Genomic DNA, 16539 nt, shown 5'->3' on the forward strand with positions numbered 1-16539 from the left:
GATTAAAGAAGTGTTATGACATAATAATAAAATGCAAAGATTGGTGACAGCGCTCGGAAGCATTAAACAACAAAACTGTGGGAAATGAACTCGGCTCTGCCTGTGAGTCACTCTTCCATCTCCTCATCTCATCTGTCACTCTCCACTTGCTGTACATCTCAGAACAGGGCACACTCTGGTGTTTCATTAATCTATTATTTAATTATCCATACTTAAAAGCTCATGCACCTAATCCAAAATAAAGTAATGATAGAAAAATGTTATAGAACCAAAGCATTGTGTTTATTATTGTTTTTATACTTGAGCACCTCTGCTATGCAACAACTGGTACAGGCGTTATTGTTACCTGTTGTGACGGAGTTACACCGTCCCGGGCCGCAGACAGCTGATCTGGGCGCATACATGCACCACCACCATTAGTTTCTACAATTACTGCGCGTCTTTTCGTCGACCGGGCAGATAAACAAAAAGGGGTGAGAGGTATATTTTGAGCAGCGCAGAAGGTGGCCAACATATTTTCCCACTTACCTTTAATAAAGCCGGTCGCGGAGACTCGCTGTGATCGCCGATTGTACGGGGGTTATGCAGGCCGATGGTATGGTGTTCTCGGGTTCAAATAGTGGGTTCGCGCACGCTTGAAAGGTCACGCGAACTGCATTATTTTTTTTGTTTGTTTTTTTGTTGTTGTGAAATACTGTAGGCTGCCTGGAATTGGCCATAAATGTCTGTATATACATATATGTATTGTAGGAATACAGCTGGAAATAAGCTGAGGGGGAATGGCTGTTTGGTAAAAGAAATAATAAAGAAATGACTATTATGCCTAGTGGGAGGGGCCATGGGGTATAAAAGAAGGCTGTCAGGGCCTACCTGGGTTCTTTCAGTGAGATGTTACAGAGAGGGTAACATGCAGACTGTGTTTTGTATATAGATGTTTGTTTTGTGTTGACTTAAGTTAGTTTCCTATTTTCTTTGTAAATAATCTTTTGTGCACCTGGGAGGCCGGCAGAATAAATTATCCACACTGAATGCTTCCTGACTACGCCTGCATTTGTTCGGGAGAAGTTTAGGAGAGGACCCCGCGACATATGGTGTCAGAAGTGGGATTGCTAGTCGGAAGAGGAAAACGCGCCTCCCAGTTAAGCGCACAGGGCTGCGGTCCCAGCAGCATGAGCTTCCAGTGGAGAAGACAGCAGAGGAGCTGGCATGGGACACAGTGCCGGCGTCATCTTCTTCAGCAGAGGAGGAGGAGGAGGTTTCCGGCAGGATTGGTCCAGAATTGCCTACAGCTTCGACCTCAGCACGTAACCCAAATGGAGAGCTGATTGCGATGATGAGGGACTTCCTGGCGGGACAGCAAAGGAGAGAGGAGGTTTTTTTGGCAGAACTCAGGGGGCTGAGGACTGTTTCCCCTCCCAACGCTCAGCTGCATTCAGATTTTGCTGGTCAGCAAAGTCCAGCCCAAGCACCAGCCGGAGCAAGCACCACAGCAGCAATGGCCACGCCAAGCACCGCAACAGCAAGCAGCCTCAGAATGGTACTGCCTACACCTGCACGTCAAAGAGGATACCGGGATCCCCCAGAGGAGGTTCCCTCTCGTCAGTCACAAGCAGTGACCAACAGCCTCGACCAGTCAGTCTCAGAGTGGATGCGATCTGTTGGGCCAAAAATTCCACCCTATCAGATGGGGGAAGACATTGAGAACTATTTGTTGCGTTTTGAGCGAGTTGCCAAAACCTGTAGATGGCCAGAGAGTGAATGGGCCTGTCGTCTGGTTCCACTGCTATTGGGGAAGGCGTTGGAGGCCTACACTGCAATGGATGAAGAAAGAGCCCATCGTTATGAAGATTTAAAAGCGGCGTTGCTAACCAAATTTGACATTTCCCCTGAGACGTATCGGCAGAGGTTCCGGTCCAATACAGTTCCACCTGGTGAGAGCCCCACTGAGACCTATTATCGCCTGAAGGGCCTCTATCGGCGCTGGATCCGACCAGAGCAGCATACTAAAGAAGAGATGGGAGAAGCTATCATCTTGGAGCAGTTAATCCGGGTACTTCCAGGGGAGGTGAGGACCTGGGTGAGGGAGCATGAGCCAGCAGATGGACTGACCGCTGCTAAGCTGGTGTCACAGTACTTCAATGTGCGTAAAGGAGCACCACCTGCACGCTCATCTGGGATGCCACAGCGACCACCACTCCCATCATCGGGTCTTCTGAAAAGGGAGAGCAACCAAGAGCCATCAGAAAACCCCAAGGCATCAAACTTACGAGGAGCGGGTAAGGACTTTCTTTGTTATTATTGCCAGCAGCCAGGTCATAAAGCCTCGGTATGCCCTATCCGGAAGGCTAAAGTCACTGGTGCCTGCTATGCACCCCGGCTGGAGAGGGAGCCCACAAGGATCCAGCCAGTGGATGTGCAACGCTATAAAAAAGTAAAGGTCAATGGTCTGCAGGCTACTGCTTTGCTGGACACTGGTAGTTTTATGTCTTTAATTAAGCATAGTTTGGTACCAGTGAACAGTGTGGACTATAGCAGACAGGAAGAAGTTTTATGTGTGCATGGCGATAAACATCCATACCCAAAAGTGGAGGTAACAGTGACTATTAAGATAAGATAAGATAAGATAGAACTTTATTAATCCCTCGGGTGGGTTCCTCTGGGAAATTCGATTTCCAAAAAAGCACAGCACCGACAGAAGTTACAGAGTTATACACACACACATATATATAAATACAGAGACAATATAAATAAAATATACGAAGGGGATAAATAGAATAAATAGGAATAAAAATAAAAATACAAGTGAATTGCACATTTCAAGTATTGAGTCTATTGCACCGTTGACTATTTACAAAAGTATTGCACAAAAGGTATTGCACAGTGAGGTGAAGAGGCACTACAGCTTAGTTGTTCCCTCCTTTGTCCTCCTGTTTCCCCTCCCTCTCCCCTCCAGAGAGGAGTTAAACAGTCTGATGGCGTGTGGGACAAAGGAGTTTTTAAGTCTGTTAGTTCTTGTCTTTGGGAGAAGCAACCTGTCACTGAACAGACTCTTCTGGTTGTTAATGGCCGTGTGCAGAGGATGCCCAGCATTGTCCATAATGTCCATCAGTTTCTTTAATGTCCTTTTCTCTGCCACTGTCACCAGAGTGTCCAGCTTCATGCCGACCACAGAGCTAGCCCTCCTGATCAGTTTCTCCAGCCTGGATGAGTCCTTTTTTGCTGTGCTGCTCCCCCAGCACACCACAGCATAGAAAAGTACTCCAGCAACCACCGACTGGTAAAACATCCTCAGGAGCTTCCTGCAGATGTTAAAAGACCTCAGCCTCCTGAGGAAGTACAGTCGGCTTTGGGCTTTTTTATACAGGTACTCTGTGTTGCATGACCAGTCCAGTTTATTGTCCACCCACAGCCCGAGGTACTTGTACTTGTTGACCACCTCCACCTCCTCCCCCTCTATCTGAACCGGCAGTGGACCTGCTCTAGACCTCCCGAAGTCCACAACCAGTTCCTTAGTCTTTGAGGTGTTGAGTTGCAGGTGGTTTGTGTGACTCCATGCGACAAAGTTCCTCACCAGACTTCTGTACTCCTCTTCCTGATCATCCCAGATACACCCCATGATGGCTGTGTCGTCTGCAAACTTCTGAATGTGGCATAATTCAGAGTTGTAGCAGAAGTCAGAGGTGTACAGGGTGAAGAGAAGAGGGGACAGCACAGTTCCCTGTGGTGCTCCTGTGCTGCTGACCACTGTGTCAGACGTGATGTCCTTCAGCCTGACGTACTGTGGTCTGTCGGTGAGGTAGTTGGAGATCCAAGCCACCAGGCAGGGGTCCACCTCCATCCTGTTCAGTTTTTCTTGAAGCATACAGGGCCGGATGGTATTAAAGGCACTGGAAAAGTCAAGAAACAGGATCCTGACCGTGCCTTTTCCCCCATCCAGGTGTGAGTGGGCTCTGTGTAGGAGGTACAGGATGGCATCCTCCACTCCGACACCCGCCTTGTATGCAAACTGTAGTGGGTCCTGGGCATGTTGTACCTGTGGTCGGAGGAGGTTGAGGAAGAGCCGCTCTAGAGTCTTCATAAGATGTGACGTCAGTGCCACCGGTCGGAAGTCATTCAGCTCATTGGGCCGGTTCTTTTTGGGGACCGGGACGATGCAGGATGTCTTCCATAGGGCGGGCACTCTCCCCAGTCGCAGACTGAGGTTGAAGACTCGTTGTAGCGGCTCCCCAAGTTCAGCAGCACACGCCTTTAGCATCCTAGGACACACCTTGTCTGGGCCTGCTGCCTTTCTGGGGCGAAGCTTCCTCAGTTGTCTCCTGACCTGATCCACTGTGACACTGGGAGATGTTTGGGAAGAGGGGAGGGGGGGAGATGTCTTGCTGCTGAGAGAGGGATTGGAGGAGGGGGGTGTCATGGTGTCAGGAAGGGGGGGAAGCGAGGGAGGTAGGAGAGTGGGGATTGGACTCTGTAGTGAAGGTGAGGGTGGGGGGGTTGTGGGCTGGTCAAACCTGTTGAAGAAGTTGTTGAGTTCGTTTGCCTTCTCCAATTGATCATTGTTGCTCCCATAGATACATTTCAGTTTACCAGTCATGAGGCTCCAAATTATACCAGGAGTGGGGTTTGAACCTACGAGAGCATGCGCTCATTGGAGCTTAAGTCCAACGCCTTAACCACTCGGCCATCCTGACGCATATTCAGTCCCCCCCACTGTGCTTTTCTTGGTGTTGTGGCCTGTGATGGTTTTCACACCATTCCAGACCTCCCTCATATTGTTCCTCTCCAACTTCTGCTCCACCTTCCTCCTGTAGGTGTCCTTTGCTTCCCTCAGGCAGCGTTTCACCTCCCGCTGTGCTGCCTTCATCTCCTCCTTCACTTTGCTCCTGAAAGCCTTCTTCTTCATGTTGAGGACAGCTTTGACTTCCTGTGTTACCCACGGTTTGTTATTAGGATAACACCGTACCGTCTTAGCAGGGGCGACCGTGTCCACACAAAAGTTGAGGTAGTCTGTAAGACAGTGTGTCGCCCCCTCTATGTCCTCACCATGTGGGCTCAGGAGCACATCCCAGTCTGTGGTGTCATAACAGTCCCTCAGAGCATCCTCCTTTTCTGGGGTCCATCTCCGGATGGAGCGTGTTGTGACCGGCTGCCTTTGGACGAGGGGTGTGTATTGTGGCTGTAGGTAAACCAGGTTGTGGTCTGACTTCCCTAGTGGGGGGAGGGGGGTGGCTCTGTATGCATCTCTCACATTAGCATACAGTAGGTCAATTGTCCTGTTGCTTCTTGTGGGACAATTCACAAACTGGTGAAAAGCAGCCAGAGTAGAGTCCAGTGTGGCATGGTTAAAGTCTCCAGATATAATAATGAAAGCCTCGGGGTTTTGTGTCTGAAGTCTTGCTGTGACTGTGTGTATTTTCTCACAGGCAGCTGTTGCGTCGGCCCTCGGAGGGATGTAAACACACACACAGATCACATGACTGAACTCCCGAGGTAGATAATATGGCCGCAAGCTAACAGCTAGCAGCTCCAGGTCCGGACGGCATACCGAAACTTTAACGGAGACGTGTCCAGGGTTACAGTATCTGTTGTTAACGTAGACAATGAGTCCCCCACCTCTGCTTTTTCCGCTGCACTCAAAAAAATGAACTCAGCCTATCTCTGCTTTTACTAAAGTAGATTTTGTTGTTTGTTCTTAATAAACTCGATTTTGCAAAAATCCTTAAAGTGTTTGTGCAAATTTAATGAAATGTTGTTACTTTTTGTTGTTACACAAAGTCATTGAACTGTGTCAACGTAACATTGTTGAGTAAATTCACAGGTTTGTCCCTCTGCACATACTGCTGCGTGCAGAGCCCGCCTAAATAAGGGCCAATGCGCATGCGCACCACCCTCTTTCTCAAGCTTGCTATTTCTTCGCCATGTGGACTGGTTCAGCCGCATTTTTGTCCAAAAATCAGGTAAGAAGTCATTTTTCTTGTAAAGCCCGTCTACATATATATGTTCACACGTCAGTTAATGTCGCAAGTGCTACTAAGAAAAGAGTACAGGCAGGGTTTTGCCCGGTAAAGGTTTGCTAACGTGGACTTGCTGCACGTGAGTTTCCAAATGATTTTGGAGGGGACTCCATTGCAATAGCAAAGCTCTGTTTTCAGCCCAAATGTAGTGTAGCGCTAGCGTCGGTATGAGTCGGTACGCGTCGGTACAGGCAGCGCATTCGGTCCGGCACGCACTTTCGCGCCAAGTTTATACTCGGACGCCTGACTGCGTTGCACTTTAGCCAACAACAGTGGAGAAGCGCTCCTCGCTAGCAGACAGGTTAGGGTGTATTTTCTGTCTAATATTTCAGCTTACGTTTTGATGTAGCTTGCAGAAAGCATTTAGTAAGCTGGTGTAAGATGAACTGCATTAATGTTGTACAATGTCCATGGGATTTCTCACTCGACTTTTAATGTCAGATTACACACACATTTACACAATATGCAGTGGTGATGATGTAGATCAATAAATTCATTGTTGTAGCATACAATATTAAAAATAAAACTGATTAATATGAAACATTAACAATGTGCAAATTATTTAGTTTTTTCAGGGACAGTGTAATGAAAATGTCTTTTGTGCTTCTCCCCCAGATACGTTGATGTGGCAGTGCAAATTGTGCAAAAAAGTGGTGTCATCACGAGCTCTGTTATTAAAACACTACAGGTTAGTTCATAGTAGACAGCAGTATCCATGTGCCTATTCTGATTGTGTCTGTGTTTTCAAAACATGGAATGCTCTACATAGCCACTTAAGCAGATCACATACCCAAAGAACTCTAGACAAGTCTGTGAGTTTGGCAACATTTAACTGCCATTTGTGTTCCTGCTGCAACATAGCTTCGGAGCAGGAGTATTTTTCTCACATTAACAACCATCTAAAATGTAACGAGACTGTGCATTGCATGTTTGAGGGTTGTTCATTCAAAACAAATATCTATGGTACATTCAAGTCTCATCGAAATAGGAAACACAATCCTTATACCTTAAAAGACTTTAAAATCGGTATTGCTAACACTATTGTAGGCCAAACATCAGCTGATGACAGTACAGACACTATTGTAGAAGAGGACATAAGTGCAAATATTGATCACGATACAACTACAAGTGAGACTGAAGATTTGGCAAATGTAATAGAACTTAATTTTGCATCTCTTTTACTTAAGTTGGAAAACTATTTTCATGTTCCCAGCATAGCAATTGACGAGTTGCTTTCAGAATTGCACTACCTGATAAGCTGTGCATCAGTGCCTTTGACAAATCAAGTAATTGTAGACATACTCAAGAATCATAACCTTTGTCTAGACCAGCCTGTTATTGAAGAACTGACAAAGGCAGTTTCTTTTAACCCTTTGTTAAAAGCCATAGAAAAGGACGGCACACTTGCCACTGCCTTCAAACGCAGACAGTATTACAGAAAACATTTTGAAGTAATTGATCCAATTGAATACATTCTCGACTCCCAAAGCAAGAGGACCTTTCAGTATATCCCTATTCTAAAATCATTACAGCAGATATTTAAACAAGAAAACATACTGAACAAATTTGTCACTAGCCACAATCAGAATCCTTTTGTAAATAAGGAAAAGTATACATCATATAAAGATGGTCTACATTTTCAAAATAATGAGTTTTTCTCAGGCGGTGAACTAAGAATCTCTATTTGTCTTTATGTTGATGATTTCGAAATTTGCAATCCATTGGGGACATCACGGAAAAAGCATAAACTTTGCTCAGTTTACTGGATTTTAGGTAACTTGCCACCAGGTAGTCATTCATCCCTCTCTTCTATTTATTTGGCTCTCTTGTGCAAAAGTGAGGACCTTAGGACCTTTGGCTATTCAAAAATATTTGAGCCACTTTTGCAAGACCTTGTCATTTTAGAGCAGCAGGGAGTGTTCATTGACAATTTAGGGGTCAACTTTAAAGGCACTGTCCAATATGTAGTGGCAGACAGCCTCGGAGCTCATGGATTGGCCGGTTTTGTGGAAAGTTTTTCTGGAGATTACTTTTGCAGGTTTTGTACTGCTACACGCTCAGAAATTGAATCAAAAGCTACAAATAGTGACTTTTCTCTGAGAACTGAGGAGCTCCATCGTGTACACATAGCAACTGCACGTGAGACAGGGGTAGCTTGTTGTGGTGTGAAAAGCTCGTGTGTCTTAGCAGACAGTCTGTCTTTCTTCAAGGTCACTACAGGATTCCCCCCTGATCTTGCACATGACCTTTTTGAAGGTATTGTGCCTTTTGAGATAGCTGAGTGCCTTCGAATACTAATAGGCAAGAAGTACATCACTTTTGAAAATCTAAATAGACTTGTTCAGTCATTTCCCTACAAAGGAGGGGATCAGACTAATCGCCCTCAGAAATTGCCTCACAATTTTCTTAGTAAAAAAACTGTTGGTGGCAATGCACATGAAAATTGGTGTTTACTAAGACTTCTGCCACTTATTATTGGACAACACATACCTGAAAACGAACCAGCTTGGGAACTTCTACTAGATTTGAAGGATATTGTTGAGCTTGTTGTGTGTCCTGTTCATAACAGTGACTCAGTTGCATACCTGGAGAGTAAGATTTTAGACCACCATCAAAGGTACAAAGAAGTATGCCCAGATAGAAGACCATTGCCAAAACATCACTTTCTGGCTCATTATCCCTCAATAATTCGCCATTTTGGTCCACTTGCCTTATTATGGACAATCAGATTCGAGGCAAAGCACACATTTTTTAAAAAAGTACCTAGACACACAAACTGCTTCAAAAACATTACCCTGTCTTTGTCAACCAAACACCAGCTCATGATTGGCCATTACATGCATTCATCAGGCTGTAGCAAAGCCACTTTTGAGGTTTCACGAGTCTCGGCAGTCCCAGTAGAACTTCTCAAACGTGAAATTGCACATTGTCTTGCTGAAAAGTACCCTGACACAGCTGTAGTTAGCCTTGCCCAGAGTGTGTCTGTTGCAGGCATCTACTACAGGAAGGGCATGTTAATAGTACATGGATCACTGGGGGGTCTGCCAGAGTTTGCTGAAATCCTGCAGATGTGTATTTTGGCAGATTCGTTGGTGTTTATAGTAAAAAAACTGAGCTCGTGGTACACTGAACACTATGGATCCTTCAAAATTGACCCATCTCCAAAGGAAATTTCTCTTGTTGCACATGAGGATCTGGTGGATTGTTATCCACTTTGTGACTACCAAGTCGGAGCTTCTCGCATGGTTACATTAAAGAGATACATACACTGTTCAGGTAATTTTAATGTCCATGTTGCCGATTTAATTTTTGTGCTGTATAGCAGTTCTTCTCAAAGTTTGGTTCTTAAAAATAGTTGGACCAGAACTTAAATCTACTCGGATATGTTTCAAGCCTTGTAAAAATACTAGAAAAAAAATTGTGCTGCAAAATTCTGAATACCACTAAAAAAATGTAACATGTACTGAAGTTTGGGAACCACCTGCTCATGTTCTTGCACTTATTTTTTAGAGTAATAGTTGGAGATTGGGACATCAGAAATGACAGCCCCAACAAAGCTTCTGATAATCCTGGGGGAGAACAACGCACTCAAGTTAACCCTTCCTTTGGGGATACCAAAGAATGTTAACGAGCTCAAAGCGGAGATTGAAAATCAGTGCGGAGTTTCTGAACAGTTCAGATTGCAGTACATGGACACAGATTTTAATCAGTTCCTTAACATGACATCCACATTTGATCTAAAAGACATGGACAAAATAAAAGTGATTAAAACAGGTGTTCCAGAAACATCCACTGGTAGTAATGAAAGCAGTGTGTCCTCATTTAACTTGGGTAGCCCCTTCTCTGGCCACAACCCTGATTATGACACAGATATACTGTCATCGCCAGAATCCAGGTCATCAAGCTCCTCGAGCTCAGCAAACTCCACGCTGCGATCAGAAGCCTGGCCACTGGACTTTCGCATACCTGAGTTTAGCTTCGATGTAGAGCTGCAATTGACAAAAGGCAACCAGGAATTCCAAGCCAATGGAACACTTTTAACCCTAAAACCAAAGCTCAAGTCTGACATTTTAGAGAGCTTGTCTTCAGAAATTATGAAGTACAAAGCTTACCCTTCAGACAGCAATCTTAGTGATGTTTGCCAAGCTTTGGTTGTAAAGCATCCATGCTTGAAAGAGAAGGGTTCAGAAACTGGATTTTCTGCATGGAAGATCAGTTTGAAGTATAAAATGTCAAACTATCGTGGAAAACTGAAGAACTTAGGGTGTAGTGAGTTGGTCATCAATTCTCTCAAAAGAAGAGGGAACAGTAATGTGCATCCCAACCAAGTCAAGAAACCCAGGAGAGCAGAGGTGAATTTCTGCCCTGATTATCCAGCTGGAGAAACCCGAGAGAGTCAGGAAGAAGAAAGGTTGGTGCTGCTTTCAGAGTTCAAGAAGAAGAACAACAATGAAACCATCAAAGCAAAAATGGCCCAAACCTTTCCTCACCGGAGGCAAGAAATTCTTCAGGACATGCCCTTCGTAGCTGACTTTAAAAGCCGATGGCCAGCTCTTTTTTTCTCCACGTGAGGTAACTGAATCAGTTGATCTGCAAATGCACTCCACATGCAATATTTTAAACCCATCACGCTAAACATTTGTTTATTTTACAGATAAATGCTGAATTCCAGCGCATCACTACGATCCCGCTAACATCCACATTTATGGCACAGCTGGACAACAACACAACCAAACTGACCAAAGTCTTCAGAAACAAGGGAGGAACATCTGGACGCAAGATCACAGAAATCATGGCTGCAATTGATGAGGTTTGGAATTAATTTTTTTCAATGCTTCATTCCCTCTTTTAATACATATGATTTTGTTGTCTCCTTCTATTGTAAGGTAAAGTTTAATGTTGGTATTATGGGATTGTTTATTCTTTGCCCTTTTCATGATAGTGTTGTCACAGTAATAACGTTTTAAGTTGATTTGGATACTTTATAAAAAAAAATTGCCAGAATTAAAAGCTGTTTTTACAGGACAGTAGCGTTTCCAAAACGGGATTTGCCGCGGCTCCCTGGGGAGAATTTTGGCATTTACAGTAGAAAAGCTGAAGCTAGAATAAACTGCCATCAGGCACCTTTCAAACCAAGACGGGATAAAGGGAGGTCTCTGAGCTTAGTACTACAACTGTTTTTTCATTTGTCCTTGCAAAACCTCCTGTTCAAGTCCTCCAAACACATCCACGTCACCCCGCTTCTCTTCCAGCGTCACTGGCTGCTGGTCAACTTCAAGGTTCATTTCAAGATCCTGGTTCTGGTCCTTAGGGCCTTACATGGACAAGCACCATCATACAATGGAGATCTTCTCAGTCCCAACACCCCCAGCAGGTCCCTGAGGTCCAGTGATCAAAGCCTGGTAGTGCACAACAGTCTAAAGACCAAAAGTGACAGATCATTGCTGCTGTGGCCCCCAAACTCTGGAACTCTCCTCCTAAGCCTTAGATCAGTGGACTCAGTGGTTTACTTTTAAAAAAAAATCCTCTGTTCAGGCTGGCTTTGGTGTGACCTCTTGTTCATCCTCTTCCTCACTGGATTCTTCATGCTGCTGTTTTTGGTCGGGTTTCTGTTTTTTTTGGGATCCTGTGGTTACCTTTTTTTGCTCGTCACATTTTTTCAAATGATAATGTTCCTTCTTTCCTTAATTTTTTTTATTTTAAATTTTGTTGTTCTTCTGTAGTGTGTCATGGACTTTTTTTCTCAAAGCATTATATACATTTATTTTGCTGAAGTTAACTGAAAATGTCTTTAAAGTTTAGCTAAGTAAAATTTGCTTTTATGTTTTACAGAACGACACAGTTGCAATGAGAAGAGTGTGTACGCTGAAAGGACTTGCAGTCTACCTCAATGAAGATCCGAACAGCTTGATCAAAGAATATCAGGCAAGTAATCAAATAGAAACAATTTCCAGTAATAAAAATTTAACTGACGGTAATTTTTCCTCACACACATTCATTAGATTATAACAAAAAGTTAAAATTAGAACATTATTGGAGATATAAAAGCACAAGCTTATGCGGGAGTGACCCTTGCCATTACAGTTGGGGTGTAATGTGGGCTGAGTGTACTGTCTTTCTGCTTTGTTGTTCTGCCGTGTAATCTAGATGATGGACCAACACCTCTCATCTCGCTCTGAGCTGTCTACTGTTTTGCAGCTTAAAGGGATATTCCACCCCAAAGTGAAAATTGGTCTATTACCATATTACCCAGAGTAAGATAAGTGAGAAAAAATAATTTTGTAACCAGTGCAATAATTCTCCTGATCCGGCAGCAGTCTATTTGCTTTTGCCTAGCATTTAAAAAATGGAGTGAATGGGAACTATAAGCATTTTGGTTGCAAATGACTCTTTAATGGTACGAATTATTCCTGGTGAGCTCAATAATCATGTCGACTTTAAATGAAAAGTAATAAGTAACTTGAAGGATTTGGAGGAGTAGATTTAGACTTGGGAATACATTATGGTTACCACATACAACACTGTAAGCCGCCGCTGCATGGTGCATGGATATTCGAATATGTGTTTATTTATGGAAACCAGAGGCTTTTTCAACCACTGTTGTTGTATCCAAGTGCTATGCCATGGCGGGTTACAGGGTGCTTTGGCGTAACCGTAATGTAGGCCCAAGTCTAAATCTCCTCCTCCTGCAAATCCGTCGTGTTACTTTTTACTTTTCATTTGCAGTCGACATGATTATTGAGCTCACCAGGAACAATGGGTATAAGATCAGAAATGTACTGTGCTGGTTACAAAATGCTTTTTTCTCACTTATCTAACTCTTGGCAATTTATGGTAATAGACAAATTTCCACTTTGGGTGGAATATCCCTTTAATTGATATGAAACCCTGCAACTTGTATTATTATGTTTATTTACTTATTAATTTTTTTAGGATGTGGACTTCCATGAGGCCGAAAGTGAAATGGAGAAGACGCTCATTGGCATCTACGTCATCAAACCAGAAGGAGAGCGTGACCTTGACCCGGCAGAAGACATTGGTATCATAATTGAGGGTGTCGCTGTGCTCAGAGATCTTCCTGATGTTGCCACTGCTGTTGTGTTGTTGTTCGGCCTGATCTACACTTTAAACATGAGCTACCCATCCAACCTCAGGTACACTTTTGAGTTTTTTCAGAAAGTACTGATGGGACTTGATGCTAAGAAGCTATCAAACAAAGTTCAAGTGCTCAGAAACAAACTCCTTGAATAAAGAGGAGGAGGCGGGAGGCCCTTATTGCTTAACTTAGTTTGAATGCTTTACGTTCAGGTATAGTTAAGTTGTTCATAAACACTTTTTTTCATTGTCAGTACTGTTTCTTGGGAACATTCACCAGTTTTAGAGAACAATAATGTTCATTTGCATTTTAGCAAAATACTGTTACTTAAAAAATTGGTGTTGCACTTCTTCTACTGCTACTTGACAACATACAGAAAATGACAGACATTTTAAAAAGTTCTAGCGGTTAGGCCGCTGTGATTTGATATTTCAAAGAATGTGACATTTGGCAGCTGTCTGCAACTTGGGATGTAACCATAACTTGAAAAACTGAGTAGCACTGTTTTACAGTACAGTTTTTGAACAAAACAGCCAATTTTCACTGTTTTAAATGAGTTTAGTTTGCTCTTTCATGCTTATCAGTGTTTGAAAATAATTCCTGAAACGTCCTGTAAAATGTAGGATTTTTTTTGATAATTTGGATGCTTTCTGGACCAGTTGAAAGACAAGTTGGTTAGCACTTCACTGATCTTTGAAGTAAAATATTGTTTTATTCACAAAGTATTTAGTTAAAGTTGTAACAAGTTGTCTGCATTGATTGCACTTTGTGTTAAGCTACGGCTCTACAGTCTTTTCGGTCTGTCAACAAGTATTTAATATGCACTGAATGTGCTTAGTAAAGACAGGACTTTGTTGGATCATTTTTTTTTAATCATTTTAGTTTGACGACAAGTTGGTTAGCACTTTATACTGATCTACATTTTCTGCACAAAATATTCACTTGGAATTTGTAACAAGTTGCATTGATTGCACTTTGTGTTAAGCTGTTGTGCTTGGAAAAAAGTATTTTATATGCACTGAATGTGCTTATTAAAGGCAGGATTGTGTTTGATAATTTGGGTGCTGTCTTCATTTCTTCCTAAAAGATCTCCCTAAGATTTACTTAAAAATGTTATGTCAAGTGGTTCCACATAACTGCTTTAAGTAACTTTTAAGAAACTTTGCTATTTTGTATGGAAGTAACCAGTGTAAATGATTTATTTGTAATTGTATTGAATAGAAATTACTTAACAATTTTATATAATTCAAAAGTAACAAAGTTATGTAGCAGCTACATAACAGTTTTACAAAGATACTACCTAACCAGGTTATGTCCTTCTAAAGCAGAAAAGTTATGTACCAGCTAAGTAACAGTATTACAAAGATATTGCCTAAACAAGTTATGTAGGCTTAAAGCAACAAAGATAAGTATCAGCTAAGCATTGCAATTAAGTTACATTTAGCCAATACACTTACGTAAATCTAACTTAACAGTATTGAGTTCAAACTAAGTAACAACATTTCTTAAAAGTTACTTAAAGCAGTTGTGTGGAACCACTTGACATAACTTTTTTAAGTAAATCTAATGTTTTATTTTTTTGAGTGTGGCCTGCGTGTCCCTATCGGCTCTCACGGGTGTGAAACCGCATAGGTCTACGTTAGCCTGCGGCGTTAGCTCGGTTAGCCACGTCTCCGTGAAGATAAACAAGCTGCACTCACGGTATAGTCTGTGGTTGTTCAGAGCGCACAGTTCGTCAATCTTATTCTGTAACGAGTTCACGTTGCCCATGATCACTGTCGGGATTGATGGTTTGAATCGCCTCCGGTGATCCGCTCTCCTCGCTCCAGCTTTGCAGCCTCTGTAGCTCCTCTTTAGCTCGGCCGGGATGTTGTGTCGCATGCCGGTCTGTCCCTTTGTTTTTAGTGCCAGCAGCTCCGCTCTCGAATAGATGAAGGAACTGGTTCCAGAAGTTTTAAAAAGTGCATTATCCATCTTGTATCGCTATATCTAAGAGGTATAAGTAGAGGAAGGTGAAAAAAAGTTTGAAAAGCCTAGTCTAAAAAGTTAAAGTTAACAAAAAGGTGCGGTGTTGCAGAGCTACTTGGAAAGGCTGCCGTCACTCCAGCGCCATCTTGAACATATTAATGAACAGCCATACCTGTTGTGTTCTGTACAGGGGTGGTACAGAACTTGCCTGTAGAGGTTATTCTGGGGATGGACTTGCCTGTACTCATGGACTTGCTGCAAGAAAAAGAAGAACAGTGGACAGAGACTGATGTGGGGGATAAGGGGAATGCTAAATTAAACGTGTCTGGCCCAGTGGTCACTAGAGCCCAAATGAAGGCTGGATGCCAACCCTTGCCAGACTTTGACAGTAGTCTGTGCGAGGGTGGCACTAATGGGCCAAGAAAATCCCGCCGCCAACTCCGCATTGAGAAGCAGCTATGGTCAAAGGGGCCGGACACTAAGAGCATGAAATGGGATGTACCAGAAAATATCACTTTGTTGCAAAGGGAGGATGAAACGTTGAAAGTTTTCTTTGCTAATGTGACTGAAGGGGGAACTGGGAAATGGGGAGGGAAAGAGAAGTTCATTGTTGACAAAAATGTTTTGTATGCAGTTGACGGTGACCACCAACGGCTTGTGATACCTTCTAGTTGTAGACCCCTCATTATGCAATTAGCACATACCCTCCCATGGGCAGGTCATCTGGGTCGCCAAAAAACCTATATGTGAGTTAGCTCACGTTTCTTTTGGCCATCAATGTATACAGACATACAAAAATATTGCCGTACATGCCCTACCTGCCAGAAAACTTGTCCAGCTCGCAAGTCAGACAGGGCCCTGCCACAGCCACTTCCGGTCATCTCCACCCCCTTCCGTAGGATAGCTATGGACATTGTGGGTCCTCTGGTAAAAAGTAGTCGGGGTCATCAGTACATTTTGGTGGTGTGTGATTATGCGACTCGTTTCCCAGAAGCGTTCCCCCTGCGTGCGCTCATGGCACCCAATGTTCTGCGTGCACTGGTACAGCTGTTCTCCCGGGTGGGGATACCAGATGAGATTTTGACCGACCAAGGGACTAACTTTACCTCTAGGTTGATGCAGCTCTTCCACAACCAGCTAGGCATCTCTGCCATCAGGACGTCACCCTACCATACACAGACAGATGGGTTAGTGGAGAGGTTCAACCAAACTCTGAAGAGGATGCTGCAGAAGTTTGTGTCAGACACTGGGAAAGACTGGGACCAGTGGCTACCCTTCCTGCTGTTTGCGTACAGAGAAGTTCCCCAAGCTTCCACTGGTTTCTCACCATTCGAGCTACTCTATGGTTGGGATGTGCAGGGGCCATTGGATCTCCTCCGGAAGGGTTGGGAGTCTCCTGCTTCTGCTCCAAATGATAAAGGAGTGGTGCAATTTGTGCTGGAAATGATAGATCGGTTGGGGAGA

General features: G+C 43.5%; 2 protein-coding genes, 1 non-coding gene and 2 gene segments (V, D, J or C); 2 read left to right on the forward strand and 3 right to left on the reverse strand.

Moving 5' to 3' along the window:
- The window catches only part of LOC145423569 (Ig kappa-b4 chain C region-like), a 213727-nt gene that overhangs the window by 85369 nt on the left and 111819 nt on the right, over positions 1-16539 (reverse strand).
- LOC113014269 (Ig kappa chain V-III region MOPC 63-like) overlaps positions 1-16539 on the reverse strand; it is a 141861-nt gene that overhangs the window by 2243 nt on the left and 123079 nt on the right.
- Positions 839-2744, forward strand: LOC145423703 (uncharacterized). Its single transcript, XM_080296458.1, has 2 exons — positions 839-843; positions 1066-2744. Exons 1-2 carry the CDS (start codon positions 839-841, stop codon positions 2615-2617), a joined length of 1557 nt encoding a protein of 518 aa, XP_080152584.1. The 3' UTR covers positions 2618-2744.
- On the reverse strand, positions 4606-4688 carry trnal-uaa (transfer RNA leucine (anticodon UAA)). Its single transcript has one exon. It is a non-coding gene; the product is annotated as a tRNA-Leu (tRNA).
- Positions 9865-14163, forward strand: LOC145423565 (uncharacterized). Its single transcript, XM_080296237.1, has 4 exons — positions 9865-10583; positions 10666-10821; positions 11844-11936; positions 12945-14163. The coding sequence occupies exons 2-4, from the start codon at positions 10717-10719 to the stop codon at positions 13260-13262; spliced, it is 516 nt and encodes a 171-aa protein (XP_080152363.1). The 5' UTR covers positions 9865-10583; positions 10666-10716; the 3' UTR covers positions 13263-14163.

The sequence above is a fragment of the Astatotilapia calliptera genome, chromosome 22 (genome assembly GCF_964374335.1).
Source record: "Astatotilapia calliptera chromosome 22, fAstCal68.1, whole genome shotgun sequence".
Taxonomy (NCBI): Eukaryota; Metazoa; Chordata; class Actinopteri; order Cichliformes; family Cichlidae; genus Astatotilapia; species Astatotilapia calliptera.